The 19,664-nt window shown below is 33.6% G+C and overlaps 1 protein-coding gene across 2 annotated transcripts; it reads left to right on the forward strand.

The window, feature by feature from the left end:
• Nucleotides 1-1,143: 1,143 nt before the first annotated feature.
• Nucleotides 1,144-17,655, forward strand: LOC101212275 (NAD-dependent malic enzyme 2, mitochondrial). Of its 2 annotated transcripts, none has more exons than XM_031887402.1 (19): nucleotides 1,144-1,498; nucleotides 2,229-2,325; nucleotides 3,030-3,148; nucleotides 3,230-3,397; nucleotides 9,099-9,227; nucleotides 10,667-10,727; nucleotides 12,211-12,314; nucleotides 12,404-12,487; nucleotides 12,567-12,673; nucleotides 12,905-13,007; nucleotides 13,908-14,015; nucleotides 14,157-14,222; nucleotides 14,692-14,764; nucleotides 14,851-14,937; nucleotides 15,095-15,149; nucleotides 15,236-15,307; nucleotides 16,361-16,423; nucleotides 16,556-16,670; nucleotides 17,232-17,655. In XM_031887402.1, exons 1-19 carry the CDS (start codon nucleotides 1,370-1,372, stop codon nucleotides 17,301-17,303), a joined length of 1,812 nt encoding a protein of 603 aa, XP_031743262.1. In that variant the 5' UTR covers nucleotides 1,144-1,369; the 3' UTR covers nucleotides 17,304-17,655. The 2 variants fall into 2 exon arrangements, with proteins under 2 accessions (XP_031743262.1, XP_031743263.1); XM_031887403.1 differs by having other exon boundaries at nucleotides 1,153-1,498; nucleotides 2,224-2,325.
• The last annotated feature ends 2,009 nt before the right edge of the window (nucleotides 17,656-19,664 follow it).

Consider the following 19,664-nt stretch of genomic DNA (forward strand, 5'->3'; position numbering starts at 1 on the left):
GAAACAATGGAAGTTTGACAAAAAGAAATGTTTATCTTATAGATAAGAGGTGTTGTAAATATATATTTTATTTATTTTTACTTTTTTAAATATATTCGAAAATTTCCATTTTGAAGTTGTTCTACAATGAAGATAACATTATGGAGAGATTTTTATTTTTTCCATATATATTCAAACAATTTTCCATTTTGAAGTTGTTCTACAAGGAAGTTAACATTATGAAGTGATTTGACGGAAAACGAAGGTTTAGAAATTGAAGAATATGCTAACAAAGAGTGTATCAAAGAGTATCAGGTGAATCAAGTACATCAATCAAATGTATCGAGATGTATCAATGGGTGTATCAAACATTTATTAGTAACAAGGACATTTGTGACATTTTACCTCTTGATGGGTGGATTGGGCTTTGTTTTTGCCATTTTCGCAAATAATAAAATGTTTGTGTTATAAACTTAATTATTATAACTTATTTTTTCATTTTTGCAAGTGCCCCTAAAGTAAATGTATATTCTTAATGTTTTTTTAGGGGATGTGAATTTATCAACAACTATGTCGAGTATTATCCTTATTGATCCTAAACTTCCAAATACAAAGGAGCTATGTGATAAGTATTTTAACTAAATTTATATTACTATGCTTCTATTTAGTTTGAACTTATTTATGTCACAAACAAATAATACATGCAAATATATTATGAACGAAAGAAAATTTACTTGATTATAGAAAGTTGTCCATTATGAATCCTTCAATAAATGCAAGAAACTAAAGTAGTTAGCATAAAAAATAAGAATGCAATAAACTAAAGTAGTTAGCATAAAAAATATAATTGAAGGAACCAGTGAGGTGGAAACAGTGTATGACACAGTAAAAGGCAAGAAAGATGATATAGAGAAATTTATTTTTTTAATGAATGTGCTCCTGAAGTTCGTGCATGTTGGTTGGAGAACAACCAAGAAAAAAAATATAAATTTGGGCCATTTAGGTAAGATTGGGCTGTTATTTCAAAGCCCATCTTTTAACCATTTGCAGCAAAGAGTCAAAAACAAATAGTTTCTTTAAGTTGTCTATTTTTCATTTGGGCCATTAAGGCCTCTACGGGATCGTTCCTCCATTATTCGTCAACTGCTTCAACTGCCCGCTATAATTTGACCGCAACCTTTATGTTTCAACTGACAAAGCCTCTGAAACCTTAACCTTAACTAGCATTGCTTCGAATTACAGCTGATCATTTCTTTTTAATCTTTTTGGAAGATAGGTTGGACACTTGAAGTAGTAGAGCATTGGATTTGCGGCACTGTTGCATTTGGTTTACTGGTAGCCAGATTGGATTTGGTTTCTGCTTTCTTGATTTTTCCCTAGATCCAGCTTTATGTGGAACCTTGTAAAGTTTACTGCAGCGAGTTTTCGCCGATCTAGGCGGTTATCGACTGCCATTCCTGGTCCTAGTATTGTCCATAAGCGCGGTGCTGATATTCTACACGATCCTTGGTTCAACAAGGTTTGTTGCTTTTTTTTTTCTTTGGTCTTTTCATGTATGCTTGTCTATATTCTGGTATAAGCGTATAAGCGTGTGGACGAATGCAAGTATTTTGTAACAATGATATATGAATATACAGTGCCTTATAATTTGAATATAGGACTGGACTTTTTGGTGTTTCCAGATTTGAAGGTCTCCATTTCGGGTGATAATTGGAACATGTTTATGAACTCTGTACTTACACTAGAATGTTTTAACATGGTAAATGAATCAAGCTCTTATTAGTAGTTACTGTACTTTTAAAGTCTGTCTGTTAGTACAATTGCCATTTTGAGCACAACTTTAAAGCATGTTCACTAGTATCAAGAGGTTAGATGTTTAGATGTTCTACCATAACACTCATTCAACTCTAAGTAAAATAATAGTAGTAATAATAATAAATATCAATATCAATATAAAATGTCCGTTCATAAATACCCTTTGGGACTTCTTTTTTAGATGGGTCTTGATTCTTCAATTGGGTAAAGATTTATGGCACAAGGAGATCGACGTGTGATCATTACTTTTAAATTCTTTATCAGTATGCATTTTACTCTTCTTTTATTGTTAAATTATGAAAATTTTGTAGTACCTAATCTCCTTCATCCCTTTTTATATTTCTAAAAAGAAAAACTTTCTTTATCCCTTGGTTGACTGTCGTGGTCATGTGCAACTCTCTTTACATTTGTCTCTTTCTATTTTCAAAGAGCAGGATACTGGATTTCCTCTCACTGAACGAGACCGTCTAGGAATCCGTGGCCTTCTTCCTCCACGAGTAATATCATTTGAGCAGCAATATGCTCGTTTCAGTAAGTTTTTGCTTGATCTTAAAATTTCATTGCTTGTCTAGCATACTGATGATTTAGTATGAATCCCCTAAAATAGAAAGACATTATTGAATTTTCTATAATGAAATTTTTGCATTTTACCTTTATTTCACCGTTAGTCTAGTTAGATATTGTTGCGTAGGTTGTTACTTAGTTGCTATGGTAGCTGTTAAATGTCAATTGCTAGTTGTTTAGCTGTTTAAATTTTTAGTTCGCTATTATTTTTCAAGTCCGTTGAATGCAACTTTGTTGGTTTGTTTGCAACACTTAATGCTAGGTTATTCCCCTTGTAATTTTATTTTAAAGAAACATTTATCTTGATTAGTTGAAAACTTGCAACTCTATTTTATTGATCTTCTCATGGTTACAAAAAGCCACTTCAAGTTGAGTTAATTGCAATTTGTTGAAGTAATATAATTACAAAAGAAGTTGAATTCTCTGATTCTTTGATATCCAATTGGAGATATTTTATGTTATTCACCTTTAGGTGTTGTGATTCCAAAGGGTTTACTTGATTTCATTAGCCAATGAAATTTGTTTCTATTCTAAGAAAGTTCTTGTAATCACAAGTCTGGTGTTGAATACAGATTTCTTTTAGTGTTCTAGGAGAGTTTCAATCCTTAGGAGCATTAAAGATAAGATCATTTCTTTGAATGTCTCTTGCATGTTTTCGTTCAATTTGCTAGTGGAGTCATATCGGTCGCTGGAGAGGAATACTCATGGCCAACCATATGGCACTGTTTCATTAGCGAAATGGAGGATTTTAAACAGATTGCATGATAGGAATGAGACATTGTACTATCGAGTAAGTTGCAAAATTATTGCCGTTTAGATGCTTGTAAGTAAATATTTGTTTTGATCCAATTTTATTGTTTTTTCTCTTTAGGTCCTGATTGATAACATAAAAAACTTTGCTCCAATAATATACACACCTACAGTGGGATTAGTTTGTCAAAATTATTCTGGGTTATTTCGACGTCCACGTGGAATGTATTTCAGTGCAAAAGACAAAGGAGAAATGATGTCCATGATTTATAATTGGCCAGGACAGCAGGTTTGTTGAACCTTGTATCTACCATTTTGTTTCTCAACCTTTTTTTTTTTATTAGAAAATTTCATTGATGGTTTGAAGTTATAAAAGATGGCCCTCTTGTGAAATATATAAAAACTTCTCCAATTAGATTGGAGGAAAGAAAAGCTATAGTGATAGCAAAAAACAGGAGAGATTTTTCACCATACCATAACCAAACTAGCTATAGCTTCACAAAATCTAGAATAGGTAAGCTCCTTTTCTTGGATGATCTTCTACTTGGTTCAAGCCAAGTAGTCCAGCTGAAAGCTCTCACAAAATGTTCCCATAAAAGCTTCTTTACCCTCAATTTTTTTTAAAGAACTTTCATTGGGTAAAAATGAAAGAATAAAAGGGTATACGGAAAATCAAGCCTACAAGAAAGGGAATCTAACTAATAGAAGGGGCTCCAACTAGCAAAACAGAACTTATTGAATAATTACAAATATTCTTTGAAATCAAAGTCCAAAGAGAAACATGAAATCTAACAAAGGGAAGCTTCTTTTCCTTTTTAGAAGGATAACTGCCCAAAGTGTATGCAAGGTAAATCTTTGAGTCCCTTAGAAGTGCCATGAGCCTACCAAAGGATGCATGTACGACATATGTGAATCCCAATATATCTAGCAAACACTCATGTAGTGGAGGCGAAATTTTCAATCTAAGTCTCTCAGATTTCTTCTAAGTTGTTGGTTCTAGCAGGTGTTTATAACACTTCACGTGTCTGAAATGGCTCCATCTTTGCAAAGATAGTTTAAAATAAGAGGAAACATTTCATGAAAGAGAGCATCTCCAGCCGAACATTTTTTTCCACTATGATAAACGCTTATCATTTTCAACAATGTGGCTCATTCTGTCAAGGCTGATGGGGTGGTATTGCAATATGGTCTTTCCTGGGAGCTTTTGATTATCGTTGAGTGGTTTTTCTAGGTTCAAGAAACTTGCAGATGGACCCATATTTGGCGTTAATCACCTAGTATTTGAGATTTGCGCTTAGCTGATTCTATCTTGTTATAGTTCTATCATTGCAAATATCCTTGTTATATTTTCCTTTTTTGGTTTTTCCTACATTTTCCTTCTTTGGTCACAATTATATCTTGTATATATATTTCTTTAGTGAATGCAATAATATTATGATTCTCTCTCAAACCCAATTGTTTTACATGGTATCAGAGCCTTGGTCTAGGTCTAACTGTGTGAGTGAAATCCTCAGATTATGAAAAGAAATTTGGTGAGCCTTGTTCGTATTTTATCGGGTGATAAGAACGAGTGTGAATCGTGCTTGTGCTCGGGTGAGCAAGTGATCCAAGATGAAGGGGAGGTGCCTTGGGTGGTGGGAGTGAAATAAATTTGTTTGAGGGGAGAATTGTTTGGACTGCGAACAAAATTCCACGTTGGTTAGGGAAGAAGTTTGGAAAAAGATGTTTTTCCAGCCAAAAAGATGTTTGGAAAACCATTTTTTTCTGTTTTGGTTCATTTCTTGTATTGCTTTTTTCTTCAGTTTTATTTCTTACTTTTTGCCTGCATTGCTCCATTGTATTTGCTGTACTTGGATTTTCTTTTGGTCTTTGAATTTTCCTTGGTTCCCCCCACCCCACTTTTTGGCTTCTCTATTTTTTCTCACTGTATAATTCTCTTATACTTCGAGTTTTACGTTAATAAAGAAGCTTGTCTACGTTTAAAAAAAAAAGGAAGCGATTATGAGTATATAAGTGTGAACAACTATCTTTATTGGTACGAGGCCTTTTGGGGTGAAACCAAAAGCATAACTTTCATGTTGAAATTCGAACTCAGTTAAGTGGTGCTCTTAAAATCTTACAGAGTGATAGTCCTAAATAATATTTCTCCTTAAATCTTATTTAGATTTTCATGGTATGCTTTCAATCTTCTTGCGTTGATACTCCATCTCAAAATGGGGTTGCAAAAGGAAAGAATCGTCATCTTTTTTAAACCACCATAGCCTTAATGTTTCAAATGCATTTTCCAATTTCTTTCTGGGCTGATGTTTCCATAGCCTGTTTCTTAATAAATTGCATGCCCTCTTTCGTTTTTAAGGGTGAGATACCTTTTTGTATCTTATGCCCCAAACAACATTTGTTTCACATTCCTCCCAAAATAATTGGTTATACTTGCTTCGTCCAAGATGTTCGGCCTCAACATACAAAGTTGGATCCAAAGACCTTAAAATATATCTTTTTGGTTATTCTCGTGTTATTTGAACATTCCTCCTTTTATTCCTCACCTTCTTTCTCTTCGAATATGAGTCGAGGGAGTATCAAGAGTCAAAGGATGATTTCCTTGTCTACAATGTTATTTCTCATTCTAATCCTCTTTGTGGTTCATCTTCACGTGTGTTTACTTCTATTCGTCAACCCATCACTGAAGTCTATTATTGACGACAACCTCCTTCAGTTCCATGCCCTACCCCTAAGGCTTCTTCGCTGTAGGGGTGAAATCGGGTTGGGTTGGGTTAGGTTGGGAGACATTCTCAACCCAACCCATATTTTCGGGTTATTTGGGTTGGCAACTCGAATAACCCGAATTTAGTTTCTAACTCAACCCAACCCAACCCGTAAAATATGGGTTGGGTTAGGTTGGGTTGTCGGGTTGTATATATAATTTTTTTAAATTTTTTTTCCCATTTTCTAATTTCTAATGATTATAAAAGTTTGAAATTGATACATATAAATTTCAAACATACACAATTCAAACTTTCATACAATAAATTCAAGATTTATATACCTTTAATTTGTTTTTTATTAAAATAATATATATATATATTTATTTATTTATATATTATATTAATTCGGGTTGGGTTGGGTTGAACCGAATTTTTCAACCCTCCAACCCGAGGCCCAACCCAACCTGAAAAAATCAATTTTTTAACCCAACTCAACCTATATTTTAACCTAACCCAACCCAACCCTTATAATATGGATTGGGTTGTCCGGGTTATTCGGGTTCAACCCATATTTGTACACCCCTACTTCGCTGTACCAGAGGTTTCTTCGTCATTGGATCCAGAAATGAGTGATGATCTTCCTATTGCTCTTCATAAAGGTAAACTTAAGTGTGCTCATTTATTATCTCTTTTGTTTCATATAACCATTAGCCGTCTTCTACACGTTCTTTCATTGCATCATTAGAGTTTGTATCATTAAGCCTGTTCTCATCTTGGTTGGTGTGTTGCAATGTTGGAGGAGATGATTACTTTAGATGATAATTGTACTTGGGATTTAGTTTCTCTCCCTGCAGGAAAGAAGTCTATCAGTTGCAAATGGATGGTTACAATTAAAGTTAATCCTGATGGTTTTGTCGCTCAATTAAAAGTACACCTTGTAGTGAAAGGCTACGCACAAACATGGCGTTAACTATGCTGATACTTTTTCTCCGATTGTAAAAATGGCATTTGTGAGGTTGTTTATTTCATTAACTTCAATCAGTCACTGGCCTTTACATCAACTTGATATTTTTTTTTGAAAAGGAGGTGTAATTATGAGTCAATAAAAAGGACCTGATCATATTGAGGAAGGAGACCCAACCTTGTCTAGTTTCTCCTGAGTAGATGTGGATGAAGGATTGTATTCCAAAGGAGTTTCGAGGAACACACCTCAGAAACCAACCGGATGGGGTTTGGAATTTGGATAGTTTTGTTGTTCCAGTTTCATCACTCCCATATTTGTTGAAAAACTTCCAGTTTGGTTCTTTTACAAGAACATCTATTGAATCAATGAACCATTCTAATTGGGTCTTGGATAAACTGATGATTTTTTGGAAATCTGCATCTTCAATATTGAACCTTCCCTTACCGAACCAGATACAGTAGAAAGAGTCTACGATTTTTCAACTTTTGACTTACATTTCCGAAAAAGATGGAGTTGTAACTCCCTGGGTTTGGCGTTGCCGGCGACGTGACCGCGAGAAGGTGTGGCCGGAGTGAAGGGAGAAGAGGGTGGGTGAGAGGAGAGGAGAGGTTCAATATTTGTTTCCAACTTTTTTACATCAGCTTGATATTAAAAGTGCATTCTTCATGGTGATCCTCAAGAAGGGGTGTATATGGAGCAACCACTAGGGTTTGTTGCTCAAGGGGAGAATGGAAAGGCGTGTCACCTTTATAAATCTTTGGATGGACTAAAACATAGTCCACGGGCTTGGTTTGGAAAATTTATCGAGGTGATAGAAAGTTTTGGAATGCAAAAGAGCACGTCAGATCATTCAAACTTTTTAAGAGTGGTGTCATCCTATTAGTAGTATATGTTGATGGAATTGTGGTTGTTGGTGATGACGCTTCAGGTATCCGGTCCCTGAAGACTTTTCTCTATTGCCAATTCCAAACAAAAGATTTGAGCATGTTGAAATACCTCCTAGGAATTTGAGGTAAAAACAGGCAAGAAAGCAATACTATTATCACAGAAAAAATATGGACTTGTTGACTGAAACATGGAAGCTAGGGGCTAAGCCATCTAGTACCCCAACGGTGCCCAACTTACAGCTCACAAAAGATGGAGAATTGTTGAAAGATCTTGAAAGATATAGGAGGTTAGAGGGAAAACTTAATTACCTTCCAGTGACTCGACTCGACTCGACATAGCCTATTCAGTGAGTATTATGAGCCAATGTATGTCATGCCCTACAGTTGATCATTCAGCTGCTTTGGAATGATTCAGTGTTATCTGAAGGCTGCTCTCGGGCATGGTTATATTATATAAGGATTATAGTCATACTAATATTGAATGTTTCTCAGACGTTAATTGGGCAAAATCTAAAGAAGACAAAAGATCAACTTCAGGATATTGTGTTTTTGTTGGTGGCAATTTGATGTCTTGGAAAAGTAAGAAACAAAATGTGGTGTCACATTCAAGTGCATAATCAAAATATAGAGCAATTGCACAGTTTGTGTGTGAATTGATTTGGATATATCAACTTATTGACTATTGTTGAGTTGGGATTTGAAATCACTACACCAGCAAAATTGTGGTGTGATAATCAAGCAGCACTTGATATCGCATTTAATCCAGTGCTCCATGAGAGGACTAAACATATTGAAGTTGATCGTCATTTTGTACGTGATAAAATTCACAAGTTTTGGTTTCTACCGAATATGTGAAGACTGGAGAACAGTTAGGAGATATCTTCACGAAAGCATTGAATGGAGCACATACAGATTATCTATGTCATGTTGGGCATGATTAACATATATGCTCTAACTTAAGGGGGAGTGTTATAATTCTATTATTGTAAATATCCTTGTTACACTTTTCTTCTTTGGTCACCATTATATCTTGTATATATATTTCTTTAGTGAATGCAGTAAGTTATTTTGATTCTCTCTCAAACCTCTAAGTATTTTACGTATCTAAATCATATCCCCCCTCCCTAGATTTTTGTGTAATTTGTGTTACATATTGAGGACCCAGTTCAGTTTATTAGACAAGCTTGATGGTTCATTTATTTCCTGGATTGATGGCTAATGAAAAACTTTTGGTACTCTTCTTCAATCCTCTTTAAGTTGTTTAAGAGACCTTAGCTTCACACAATTTATACATTGAGATGATGGTCTATTAATTTGTGAATTATATACATAGCATAACAAATATTATTTCGTTCAGCAATTGGATAATTGTTATGCTTTATAGATATATATATATATATTTTTGAAATTCATTGTATTTTCTTCTTCCAACTACAGGTTGACATGATTGTCTTGACAGATGGAAGTCGGATTCTTGGCCTCGGTGACCTTGGAGTTCAGGGGATAGGAATACCTATAGGAAAGCTGGATATGTATGTTGCTGCTGCTGGCATAAACCCTCAAAGAGTATGTTTTTCTTAGACAAGCTCAACGCCCTCCCTTCATCAAATGGTTGTTTATCCAACTTGATTTCAATCAGTTGTGGCTATTGTTTTAATTGTTTATAGGGTCGCCTGCATTCAGATTGTTTTATCTTCTCATGTTGGGCTACTTCTAATCAATTTTCTTTAGATTGTTCTGTTTGGTTTGCCCTTTCATTTGCAATAAGAGATTGGAGAGCTTCTTGGACCGTCAATCCAGCTTGATTCTCTATGTTTAATCCCTCCTCTTTGTTGTCCCCCTCTCCCTTGGTTTTGTTGTATCTATATCTTTTACTTGGGGTTTTGTTGTATTTCTTTATGGGGCTTTCCTATTGTATCATTTTGGATATTTCATTTATCAATAAAATGGTTTCTTATCCCCCCAAAACACCATGCTTAAATATAGAGGTATAGTTTGCAGATTTCACAAGTAGTAGGTTTTGTTATTATCAATTTTTTTTCTGGGACCATGCAGTCATGTATTATATCTGGCCTCTTGTTGGAGTGTCTACATGAAATTTTCTTTTGTGTTGGATCTCTGGGAGTGGGGAGGGTCCCTGATAGAACACCAAGTAGTGTGTTCTACTAATTTATTAATCAGCCAAACTTTTACAGAAAACAGTACTAACACAGTCTTGAAAACAAAATACAACACAAGAACTAATACAAAGATAAACCAAGTTCAACATAAAACATCAAAACAGTAAAGTACTTCACGATAATGGAAATAACTTGCTACAGACTACAGAAACTGAACACTTTCTGCATTCCCTGCTCTCCACAAAATTACAGCCCTCCACTTCCAGAAACTGACTAACCACCCCTCTCTTCCCTCCCTTCTTTCCCTTTTAACTCTCTCCCATGTAACTAACCATGGTCCCCGCCAAGGTGGTTTCCACTTCTTTCTCCATTTCCCTCTCTTGATCACGTGCAACTGCTCCCTTTTTCCTCCTACTAGATTGTAAAATAATTGGTGGTCTATCAGTCCCCTCCCCTAGCCCCTATATTGTTTTCCTCTTTTGTCTCTTCTGTGGCATTAACTAAATAAATTATTGAAGTGTAGACTTGAATTATTCCTTATTGTGTCAATCTATATTTATGTTACTCTGTGGATAAATTTCTAAAGGAAATTTGGTTTGTTTTAGTGAAAGAGGCACTATCAGCATTCACATGAACATGTGATTTTAAGCAAGAACCAGGAGAGTGAGAGTTTTAGTGTGCCGTGTTTAGAATTTGTCGATATCTTTTTCCCGTTCTAGCAAGTATTCCTGATAGTGGGGGTAACCCTCAAGTCCGCAGTCTTTTCTTCATGAAATTTGTAGATTATCTAAGAATACTAATATCATTTAATGGTGACATTTTTTAGCAACTTTTCTTAACCCCACTTTCTGAATTTCATTAAGTTTACTCTTGTTTAATTGACAGATTCTTCCAGTAATGCTAGATATTGGTACTAACAACGAGAAGTTACTTAATGATCCTCTTTGTAAGTGAAAGGGAAACCTTCATGTCTTTTATCTCCATATTTTCCTTGTAATGTATTGTGCTTATATTGCTCTGTTTCTGTTGTCAATGGCGATATATCTGGGCTTTTTGTTGTGGTGGTGGTGGTGGTGAAATATTTTATTTAAGCCTCTAGTTAATATTTATGTTTACTTAACAGAAAATTTGTTGCTTGAGCTTGCTTCATTTCGTCCTTTTACTTGTTTAGGTCCTCCTCTAGCCTTGTCAGGTAAGAAACTTGTCATCTCCCTATAGAATATGCAAAGACTTGGAGTAATGCCAAGATTTGCAGATTTATGGAGCCAGTTACTGGTTGTATGTTTTTAGAAAGTTCCAAAGTGCGATATCCTTTGTTTCCCTAAAAAAAAATTTGAAACTTCCAAATTGTTTAAATCTGGGACCTCGACGTATTTGGGTTTATGGTTCCTGCTTTTAGGATGCATTGGTTTAATTTTCATTGCATTGTTGTTTTGTTTAGTTTTCCCCTCAACTGTGAGTTTTTTGCATTGTCAATCCATTTTACGTTTTTATGTTTTTCTATCCTTTTTGGTCGCCCCCCTCCCCTTTGGTCTATTTTGTATTTTTTCATCTAACTGGGTTGTCCATTGGCTCATCTTGTATTTCATGGTGATTTTTCTTTACTCTTTGGAATTTTCACTTATCAATTAAATTGTTTCTTCTCCAAAAAAACAAAAAATAGTTTGATTTACTAGGAACTCCTCTTTATTATATTTATCTTATGTTTCTTAAGTTTTTTGATAACCACTTAGTTCTTAGTTTATGATTTTTGACATTTAAGCTTATAAACACTGCTTCCACCTATTGATTTTTGTCTTGTTTTCTAGTTTTGAAAAATCAAGCTATATCTAAAAAATTAAAAGAAAATAAAAAGTTCTTAAAAACTTGTTTTTGTTTTTTACAATTTGTCTCAAAACTCAATTGTTTAGTTAGAAAAGATGGAAATAGCAATTTCTTAGGAACAAGAAACAAAAATCAAGTGGGCCTTAGTTATGGGGTTTCTCCCAAGGTTCGTGTTTTTCTTTTTCAATTTGTACGGTTTTTGGTGTCTTTTTCAATTTGTACTGTAAACTGCCATTCACATCTATAAATAACCATTCTCCAATATTGATTCTTGGATAAAAAAAAGACCCAAACACAACTTTGAATTACACCAAAGAGGAATGCATAAAGAAGGGAAAGTATAGTTGAGGTGGAATTATAAATAAAAACCCTAAATTCAAACAATTTTGCATTTAGGCTTAGAAAACAATTTAAATTATTAATAAAGAGGAAAAATCCTTTTTTTTTTTGGGTGCACATCATATTTTATGTGCCTCATCTTGAGGTGCCAGACCTGCACTTAATGCCTAGGCATGTTCCCGAGATCGTTTTTTAAACATGGAGTCTATGCATAATTCCTTCTAGATGTTTCATAGATTGTCATGTCACATGATCTAGTATGGCAGATTTAGGACTTCGACAACCTAGATTGGAGGGAGAAGAGTATCTATCAATCGTTGATGAATTTATGGAAGCCGTGCATACACGTTGGCCTAAAGCTATTGTTCAGGTTTATTGGTTAAGATATCAAATTTTTAACTGTGTTCACTGCTAGTAATCAGTATCGTAATCTCGCAATTTGATCCTGAATGATGCCAGTTTGAGGATTTTCAAATGAAATGGGCTTTTGAAACATTACAACGTTATCGTAAGAGGTTCTGCATGTTCAACGATGACATACAAGTGAGTAGTTGATGCTATATTCAGGCAGTTGATAATTACTTAAAAGGACATTCATTTTCGTTTATTTCATTTCATAAAGGGAACTGCTGGTGTTGCTCTTGCTGGACTATTGGGAACTGTGAGAGCTCAAGGGCGGCCATTGAGTGATTTTGTTAACCAAAAGATAGTGGTGGTAGGGGCTGGAAGGTATTGCCAGCTGTTTAACTTTAACATTTTCTCTAAATAGCAATACTGGTAACGATTTAGGGATAAGCCTTGTCCTCTTTGTTGAAACAAAAGTGGTTGTTTGAAAGAGGAGTTACTATTACTGTTACGTGAATATAAGAGAAATGAAAACTTTGGAAACTATAGTTCAATCCTTTTGGTTTAACCTTCATTTGTTTTAACATGCTGTTTTTTCCCCTCTTTCAACTTCAGTGCAGGGCTCGGTGTTCTTAACATGGCTATTCAGGCTGTTTCGAGAATGGCAGGGAACAACGATTCTACTGCAAGAAGTCAATTTTTTCTAATAGATAAAGATGTAAAACTCTTTTTCAAACTTTAATTTCTCAATTTCTGCATCAGTCTGGCCAAGTTTTTCCTTCCATGAGAGTTATTGATTTCATGAATTTAGCATGATCCGCGTTCATGCTGCAGATTAACCTCATCTATTTGACCAATTGTCTTTGTAGATTACAAATTACATATTAAATGAAAAAGAAAATTGTCATTTCTTTTAGCACTATGTAATGGTTGTCAGGTATAGTCATGTCTCTGCTCTAGCTTATATATTCATGTCTATGTTACTTTAACACTTCTATTTATTAATTTCATGAAGTCATTGAGTTGATTTTAATTATCATGATCAACCTGCTGGGGAAGCTTAACATTAAGCTTGTTTTGTTTACGTTTGAACTACTCAAATTTCTAGCACGTAAAAATTATCATTCATGAACATGATAAAGCATATTTTAAAGATGTGTAAAACTTTTTGTTTAATGTTTGATTGAACGGGAAATGAATTGTTTGTCATTATTGTTGTCTTGCCTTTCCTACTACCGTATCTTTTGGGTAAAGCTCTTTCTTGTACTACTTCTTGACTTTGATTTTAATTTTTTTCTGTGAAGAATGCTCCTCCTTCCTTGTTCTCAATTTTTATCTACATCATATTTGTTTTCTTACATCTGATCCCAAAAAGGTCAACTATTGTGCAAGTGTTATATTTATAGAATATTGATTTCTTATGAAATTGACATTGATCTTAACTTTTCAGATCTATTGTTGGTTTTTTAATCTCTATGAAGTGTATTTAATTGTTATATGCTCTTCACACCTTATTATCATGATTGTGATGCGATGATTTTAGCAAGGTTATGCTGCTAGATTTTTAACTCCATGTTACATATGTCATCAGAGCAAAATAAATTATTTCTTTGTACAGGGCCTTATCACAAAAGAAAGAACAAACATTGATCCAGCAGCTGCACCATTTGCTAAAGATCCAAGAGAGCTCGAGGGACTCAGTGAAGGAGCCAATTTATTAGAAGTGGTAAGCTTTCTCAAACTCCCTTCATGGTTAGGGATACATAGCTAATTTCCTCAACACTCAGAGAGGATTCTGCCATTACTCTTCAGTAGTTTTTGACCATCCCCATTAAGATTTATGGATGAAATTTTAATCACTGTTCAGGTGAAAAGGGTTAGGCCCCATGTTCTTCTTGGTCTGTCAGGAGTTGGCGGTATCTTCAATGAGGAGGTACATATCCTCTCTTTTTTTCGTTAGTTGGGGCTTACTTCAATTTCCAAAAAGTATTATCTCAACAACATCAATATGTATGATGTTTCCGTTATTTTCATTTATGCCACTTGTTTTTTAGTCGTCCATGCTTTATCTCACACTTTCTTGTTATAAATTTGTAAAATAAGCAACTTAAGAAATCCACCTCTCATTCATCTTTTTCTCTGGAGTGGAGATTATTTTAGACGTTTCCTCAGATAAAAGCAATAATGGAGGATAGGAGAAAGGAAATTGAACACCTCTCGAGTAAATTACATGCATCATTGTCTTTTGTTCGTTTAGCCTCATAATTACAGGACAGATGTAATGAACTTGAGACCTCATTGTCCTTTATCCATTTAGTTAATGGCAAAGTCCATGTAGGAGAGTGTCAATTTTTGGGTACACTTTCCTCTTCTAGTTCTCATATTTGATGGGATTACTCTAGGTTCTCAAGGCAATGCGGGAATCTGATTCAAGTAAACCTGCAATATTTGCAATGTCAAATCCCACCATGAACGGTCTGTTTGTTTATAAGGATGCAAAAATTTTCAAATTAGCTAGCTATTTGCAGTTACAACTGGTTATCCTTTTTTTCTTTTACCAGCTGAATGCACTGCTGCTGATGCTTTCAAGTACGCTGGAGAAAACATTGTGTTCGCTAGTGGAAGCCCTTTTGAGAACGTTGCACTTGGTATCTTTTATGTTCTGAAAAATAAAATGTGTGAAATAGCATCATACCTAAACGATCAATTTAAAGTTTTCCTATGGGATTGCACGAGCTTTTTAAGTTTCGGACTCTAGCCCTGTATCTTATAGTTTAATATGACTTTCTGTAAAATAACTTGCAGGTAATGGAAAGTTTGGCCATGTAAATCAAGCAAATAACATGTATCTGTTTCCCGGGTCTGTATATTTCCTTTAAACACTGTTATTTTGAACTTGTAAGAATTCGGTGAGTTAATTGTTTAACTATGATCGTTTTCATGCAGGATTGGGTTGGGATCTCTTCTATCAGGTGCTCGTTATATTACCGATGGAATGTTGCAAGCAGCTGCAGAATGGTATGAATCTTTATGTGGAAGTACAATATCATCTCTTCTTTTAGTTTTAAATTTGGAAGACTGAAGATGTTAAAAATGCCTAGTTTGCCGCGGAAACCTTAGGGTATATTAAGAGGATTTGTCTTATGGTTTTTGGTGAAACCACTTGCAGACTGCTTATGGAAAAAATTATAAGCGGGGTTGTATCTCTTTCCATACAAACATCCAATAGTTGTTTCTTAATGAAAGCAGTCTTTCTAAATTTGATTAGGCAATGCATATGCACAATTCTTCCACCTTAAATATCTTGCTTTGCTATCCAACTTCTACCAATGTTTTTTATTCTAAAAAAATTAAACCAACTTTTGAAAATTAAAAGAGAAAATAGTTTTTAAACTTGTTTTTGTTTTTGGAATTTGGCTCAAAATTCAACTTTACTTTTGTGCTTAAGATAGATGCAAATCAATATAAGAATAGAGAAAATATGCTTAATTTTGAAAAAACAATAATTAAAAAATGAAATGGTTACCGGTTGAGATCTTAAGCCTCGTTTGGTAACCATTTCATTTTTTATTTTTGGTTTTTAAAAATTAAACTTATTTTTTTTCACTTTCTTACAATGGTTTGTATCAATCTTAAGAAGAAGAGTTGCACTATTAGCCAAATTTAAAAAACAAAAATAAGTTTTTAAAAACTACTTTTCTTACTTTTCAGATTTTTGAAAATCAAGTCTAAAAATGTCTCTCACCTCTAAATTTCTTGTTGTGTTATCTACTTTCTTTCAATGCTTCATAAAACCAAGTTAAGTCTTGAAAATTAAAAAAAAAAATTTGAAAACTTTATTTTCTATTTTTTATTTTGAAATTTGGCTCAGAATTCTCCTATTTTACTTGAATAATGAAAATTATGGTGAGAAATTTTGAGAAAATAGATTTTATTTTTAAAAACCAAAGCCAAATGACATATAGGTGTAAAAATAGATATATATTTTAGTGCCTTACTATTTGACACTGTATCCTTGATCTATGTTTTATTTATCTCCAAGGTGCTGATATGATGTTGTCATCTCTGCAGCCTTGCTTCTTATATGACAGATGAAGAAGTTCAAAGTGGCATTTTGTACCCATCGATTGATAGGTAGGAGTAGGATTTACAGTTCTATATTCCATCATATTGTCATATAATTGAATCAACATAATCTGATTACTTCAATGTTTAGACTGGTTGGCCAAAGAACTAACTTCCAAAATATGTAAATACAATTTGCAGCATTCGAGAAATCACAGCAGAGGTCGGAGCTGCAGTCCTGAGGAGTGCTGTTTCGGAGAATTTGGCAGAAGGCCATGGCGATGTGGGCCCTCGAGAGCTGGGGCTAATGGCCAAAGTACGTAAGCTAATCTCATGGTTTGCATATTATTCATCTCTTTTTTAAAATTATATTTTCAAATCTCCACTCTCACTCGAGAATTTAAAAAATAAAGTAAACCTCGTATGGTGCATAAGGTTACAAGCACCTTCTCTTTTTCTGCTTCCTTAAAATAATGTACCCATCTTAGAGTAAATGACTTTTGTTTGTGGACAGTGAACTGATAATTGATGATAGATACAGCTTTAACTTAAAGATTGGAGATGGCAAAAAATGGCTACATTATTATTTGGATTAAAAACGAAGGAACTGGTCTAAACTCTAGTTTCCATCTTCTCGTTTATTTCTAGAGTGACGATTAAATAATGGTATTTCTTCTTATCATGAATCTGTATGCAGGGATTTCAACAGGCACATTAACACTTTTATTTTTATTTTCATAATTCATTCAATCATAAGTTTTAGAAAACAGTTTGTTACCTTTGATAATTATCAAATATATGGCATGGGAATTTGGCTATTGCTAAAATTTCTGTAATTTCTTGAGTTTATCGTTGAAGTTTATTGCTTTTTCTACAGGAGGAGACGATTGAATACATCAAACGCAATATGTGGTTTCCGATTTATAGCCCTCTTGTCCATGAAAAATAAGGCTCATTTAGAGCTCTACCATTCTTTTCTTTTCTCCCAATCGTCATCTCTCATAGCTCGGGGTCGGGGCCAAACAATTGAACATAACAAATTAGGTCTCTCTATTCTGAAGAACTCTGAGAAACGTCCTCGCTTGGATTCCCTCAGGTTATATGTATTTATATTCTCAATTATTGTATTCAAGGTGATAAACATCATCATGCAATTGGAGTAGGGAAGTTTAAAGTTCATATTTGCAGCCATCCGTTCTCTTTATACTTCCATTATAAGTTTTTATCCGAATTTTTTGATATCACAACAAATTTCTTTTTCTTCTTCCTAATTTCATATCTGAGAGATTTACTAGTTTCTTCATGATTTTAGCTTGATTTCAAATTGATTCTTATAGTTTTAAAATTTATACTACTGACTCATTTGATTGTAGTAAATGTCTCTGAACTTGTATTATGTAACAAGTTTAGAACATGAACAGAAGGGATGAGTTATAGTTTTACTTTTTTCAGGGGTTTAGCGCTTCTTTTAGTCGAGCCAAGCTGAATACTGCCTTGCTCTTTGGATTTGAGATATAAACCCTGAGGGCAGCAGTTGCCTTAATTAGTTCTTCTTTACTTGAGAGTTGCTGAGTTAAGTCAGCCCGAGGAATGGTATGAATTGGCTTTTTCTAGCCAGGATATCCTCTCTCGGGGAGTGAGTTCCATACCCTAAACGATGTAGAAAAACGGTTAGTGGGAGTTCTTTGTTAGAGTAGTTCAAGTTGTGTGACTAGCTAGCCTAAGGGATGTTTTCCCCGCTTCCTCTCTTATTGCTCATAGATACAGAAGTAAATTATTTCGCTAAATAGGTCGAGACAGTTTGAACTAGAAAAAAGTGTTTTTAGAGTCATTTTACATCAACTATTTTGATTAAATAAAAGACATATTTTCAAATATAGTAAAATTTCATATTCTTTCAATGTCTATCACTTAATTTACAACAATTTCATCAAAAAATCTATTAAAAATGAATTTTGATAGTTTTTCTAGAGCCATATTTTTAGTGATTTTCAAATGACAAAACTCAAGTGTCGATTGTGTAAATGACATTCAACCAAAATAATAATAGTAGTAGTAGAATACATAGCACAAAATTGGTAAAAGACTACTAATCCCTAAACCATTGTATAGCACACTTTATTTCAACTTTCTCATATTAAAAGTTATTATTGAGAGTCATTGATAGGTTCATCAATGAATATCATTGTCATTAGTGATAATTTAGCAATAGTCTATTTATCATTTCCTAATGTTTTTTCTCGATTTTCTCAAATTGAAAGCTATAATTAATAGTTATCAATGGCTGCTATAAGTTGCTATCACCTATTTTGGTTATTTAGCAACCATCAGTGACGCCCGAAGGGCAAACTCAACATTTTAAATACATTTATCAATTGACTAGTCAACATTTATCTTTTTACAAATATTTTATTATTGTACTATATTTAAATTTTATTTTCTAAATTGTGCTATTTGCCATCATCAGTTTTTAACAGAAGATATCCTAAGTTTGATTTGTTTAGACTGGGGTCATGAGTTGAATTTGTTCAACATTGATAATGACAATTTACTGATGACCACCTTTTAGACAATTTGTTTTGAAAAATAGATGAGAAAACTAAAACAGTTATGATATAAGTTTTTGATATTTCGACATTGATATTGACATTTGATTGCAGTGCTCAAAAAATTCATCTACCATAAAATAAGCAACAAAATGTCATTAACCTTATAAACAAAGGGAGAATAACTATTTGGAGTCTTAGGTTTTTTTTTTTGTGTCAGTTTTTATTTGATTCTTAGTTTTTCAAATATAATACTTCTAATCTAGTTCTTGAGTATCGTTTTCTTGAGTTTTGATTCACTAGCTTTCAACGTTTTAAAATATTACAATTGAAATTTGAATTTTATTTCAATTTGGTACCTAAGTTTTAAGTTTTACATTTTAAGGTTTGTTTTACCTCCAAATACTCATTTTCCATTTTTTTTTATTAATACTATTAGTTAATTTGAACAAATGGTAAGAATTATAATTAATTAAGTTTCATTACATTACATAGTTTTAATAACTTTTGAGCAGTAACAATTTGTATTTCAAATAACTCTCGAGTAGTAACAATTTGTATTCCATTCTCGAGCAGTAACAATATAACAAACATGCAAGACTATTTACAAATATAACCAAACTTAACAAATTCTATGTAACTCATTTAATTATTTTATATATACATATACATATATATAGTTTTTTTTTCTTTTTTTTTTCTATTCATAACAGATTTTCAAATTTAGAACTGTTTTTTCAGTTTTAATTCTGTTACGTATTTTG

The sequence above is a fragment of the Cucumis sativus genome, chromosome 6 (assembly GCF_000004075.3).
Source record: "Cucumis sativus cultivar 9930 chromosome 6, Cucumber_9930_V3, whole genome shotgun sequence".
NCBI lineage: Eukaryota > Viridiplantae > Streptophyta > Magnoliopsida > Cucurbitales > Cucurbitaceae > Cucumis > Cucumis sativus.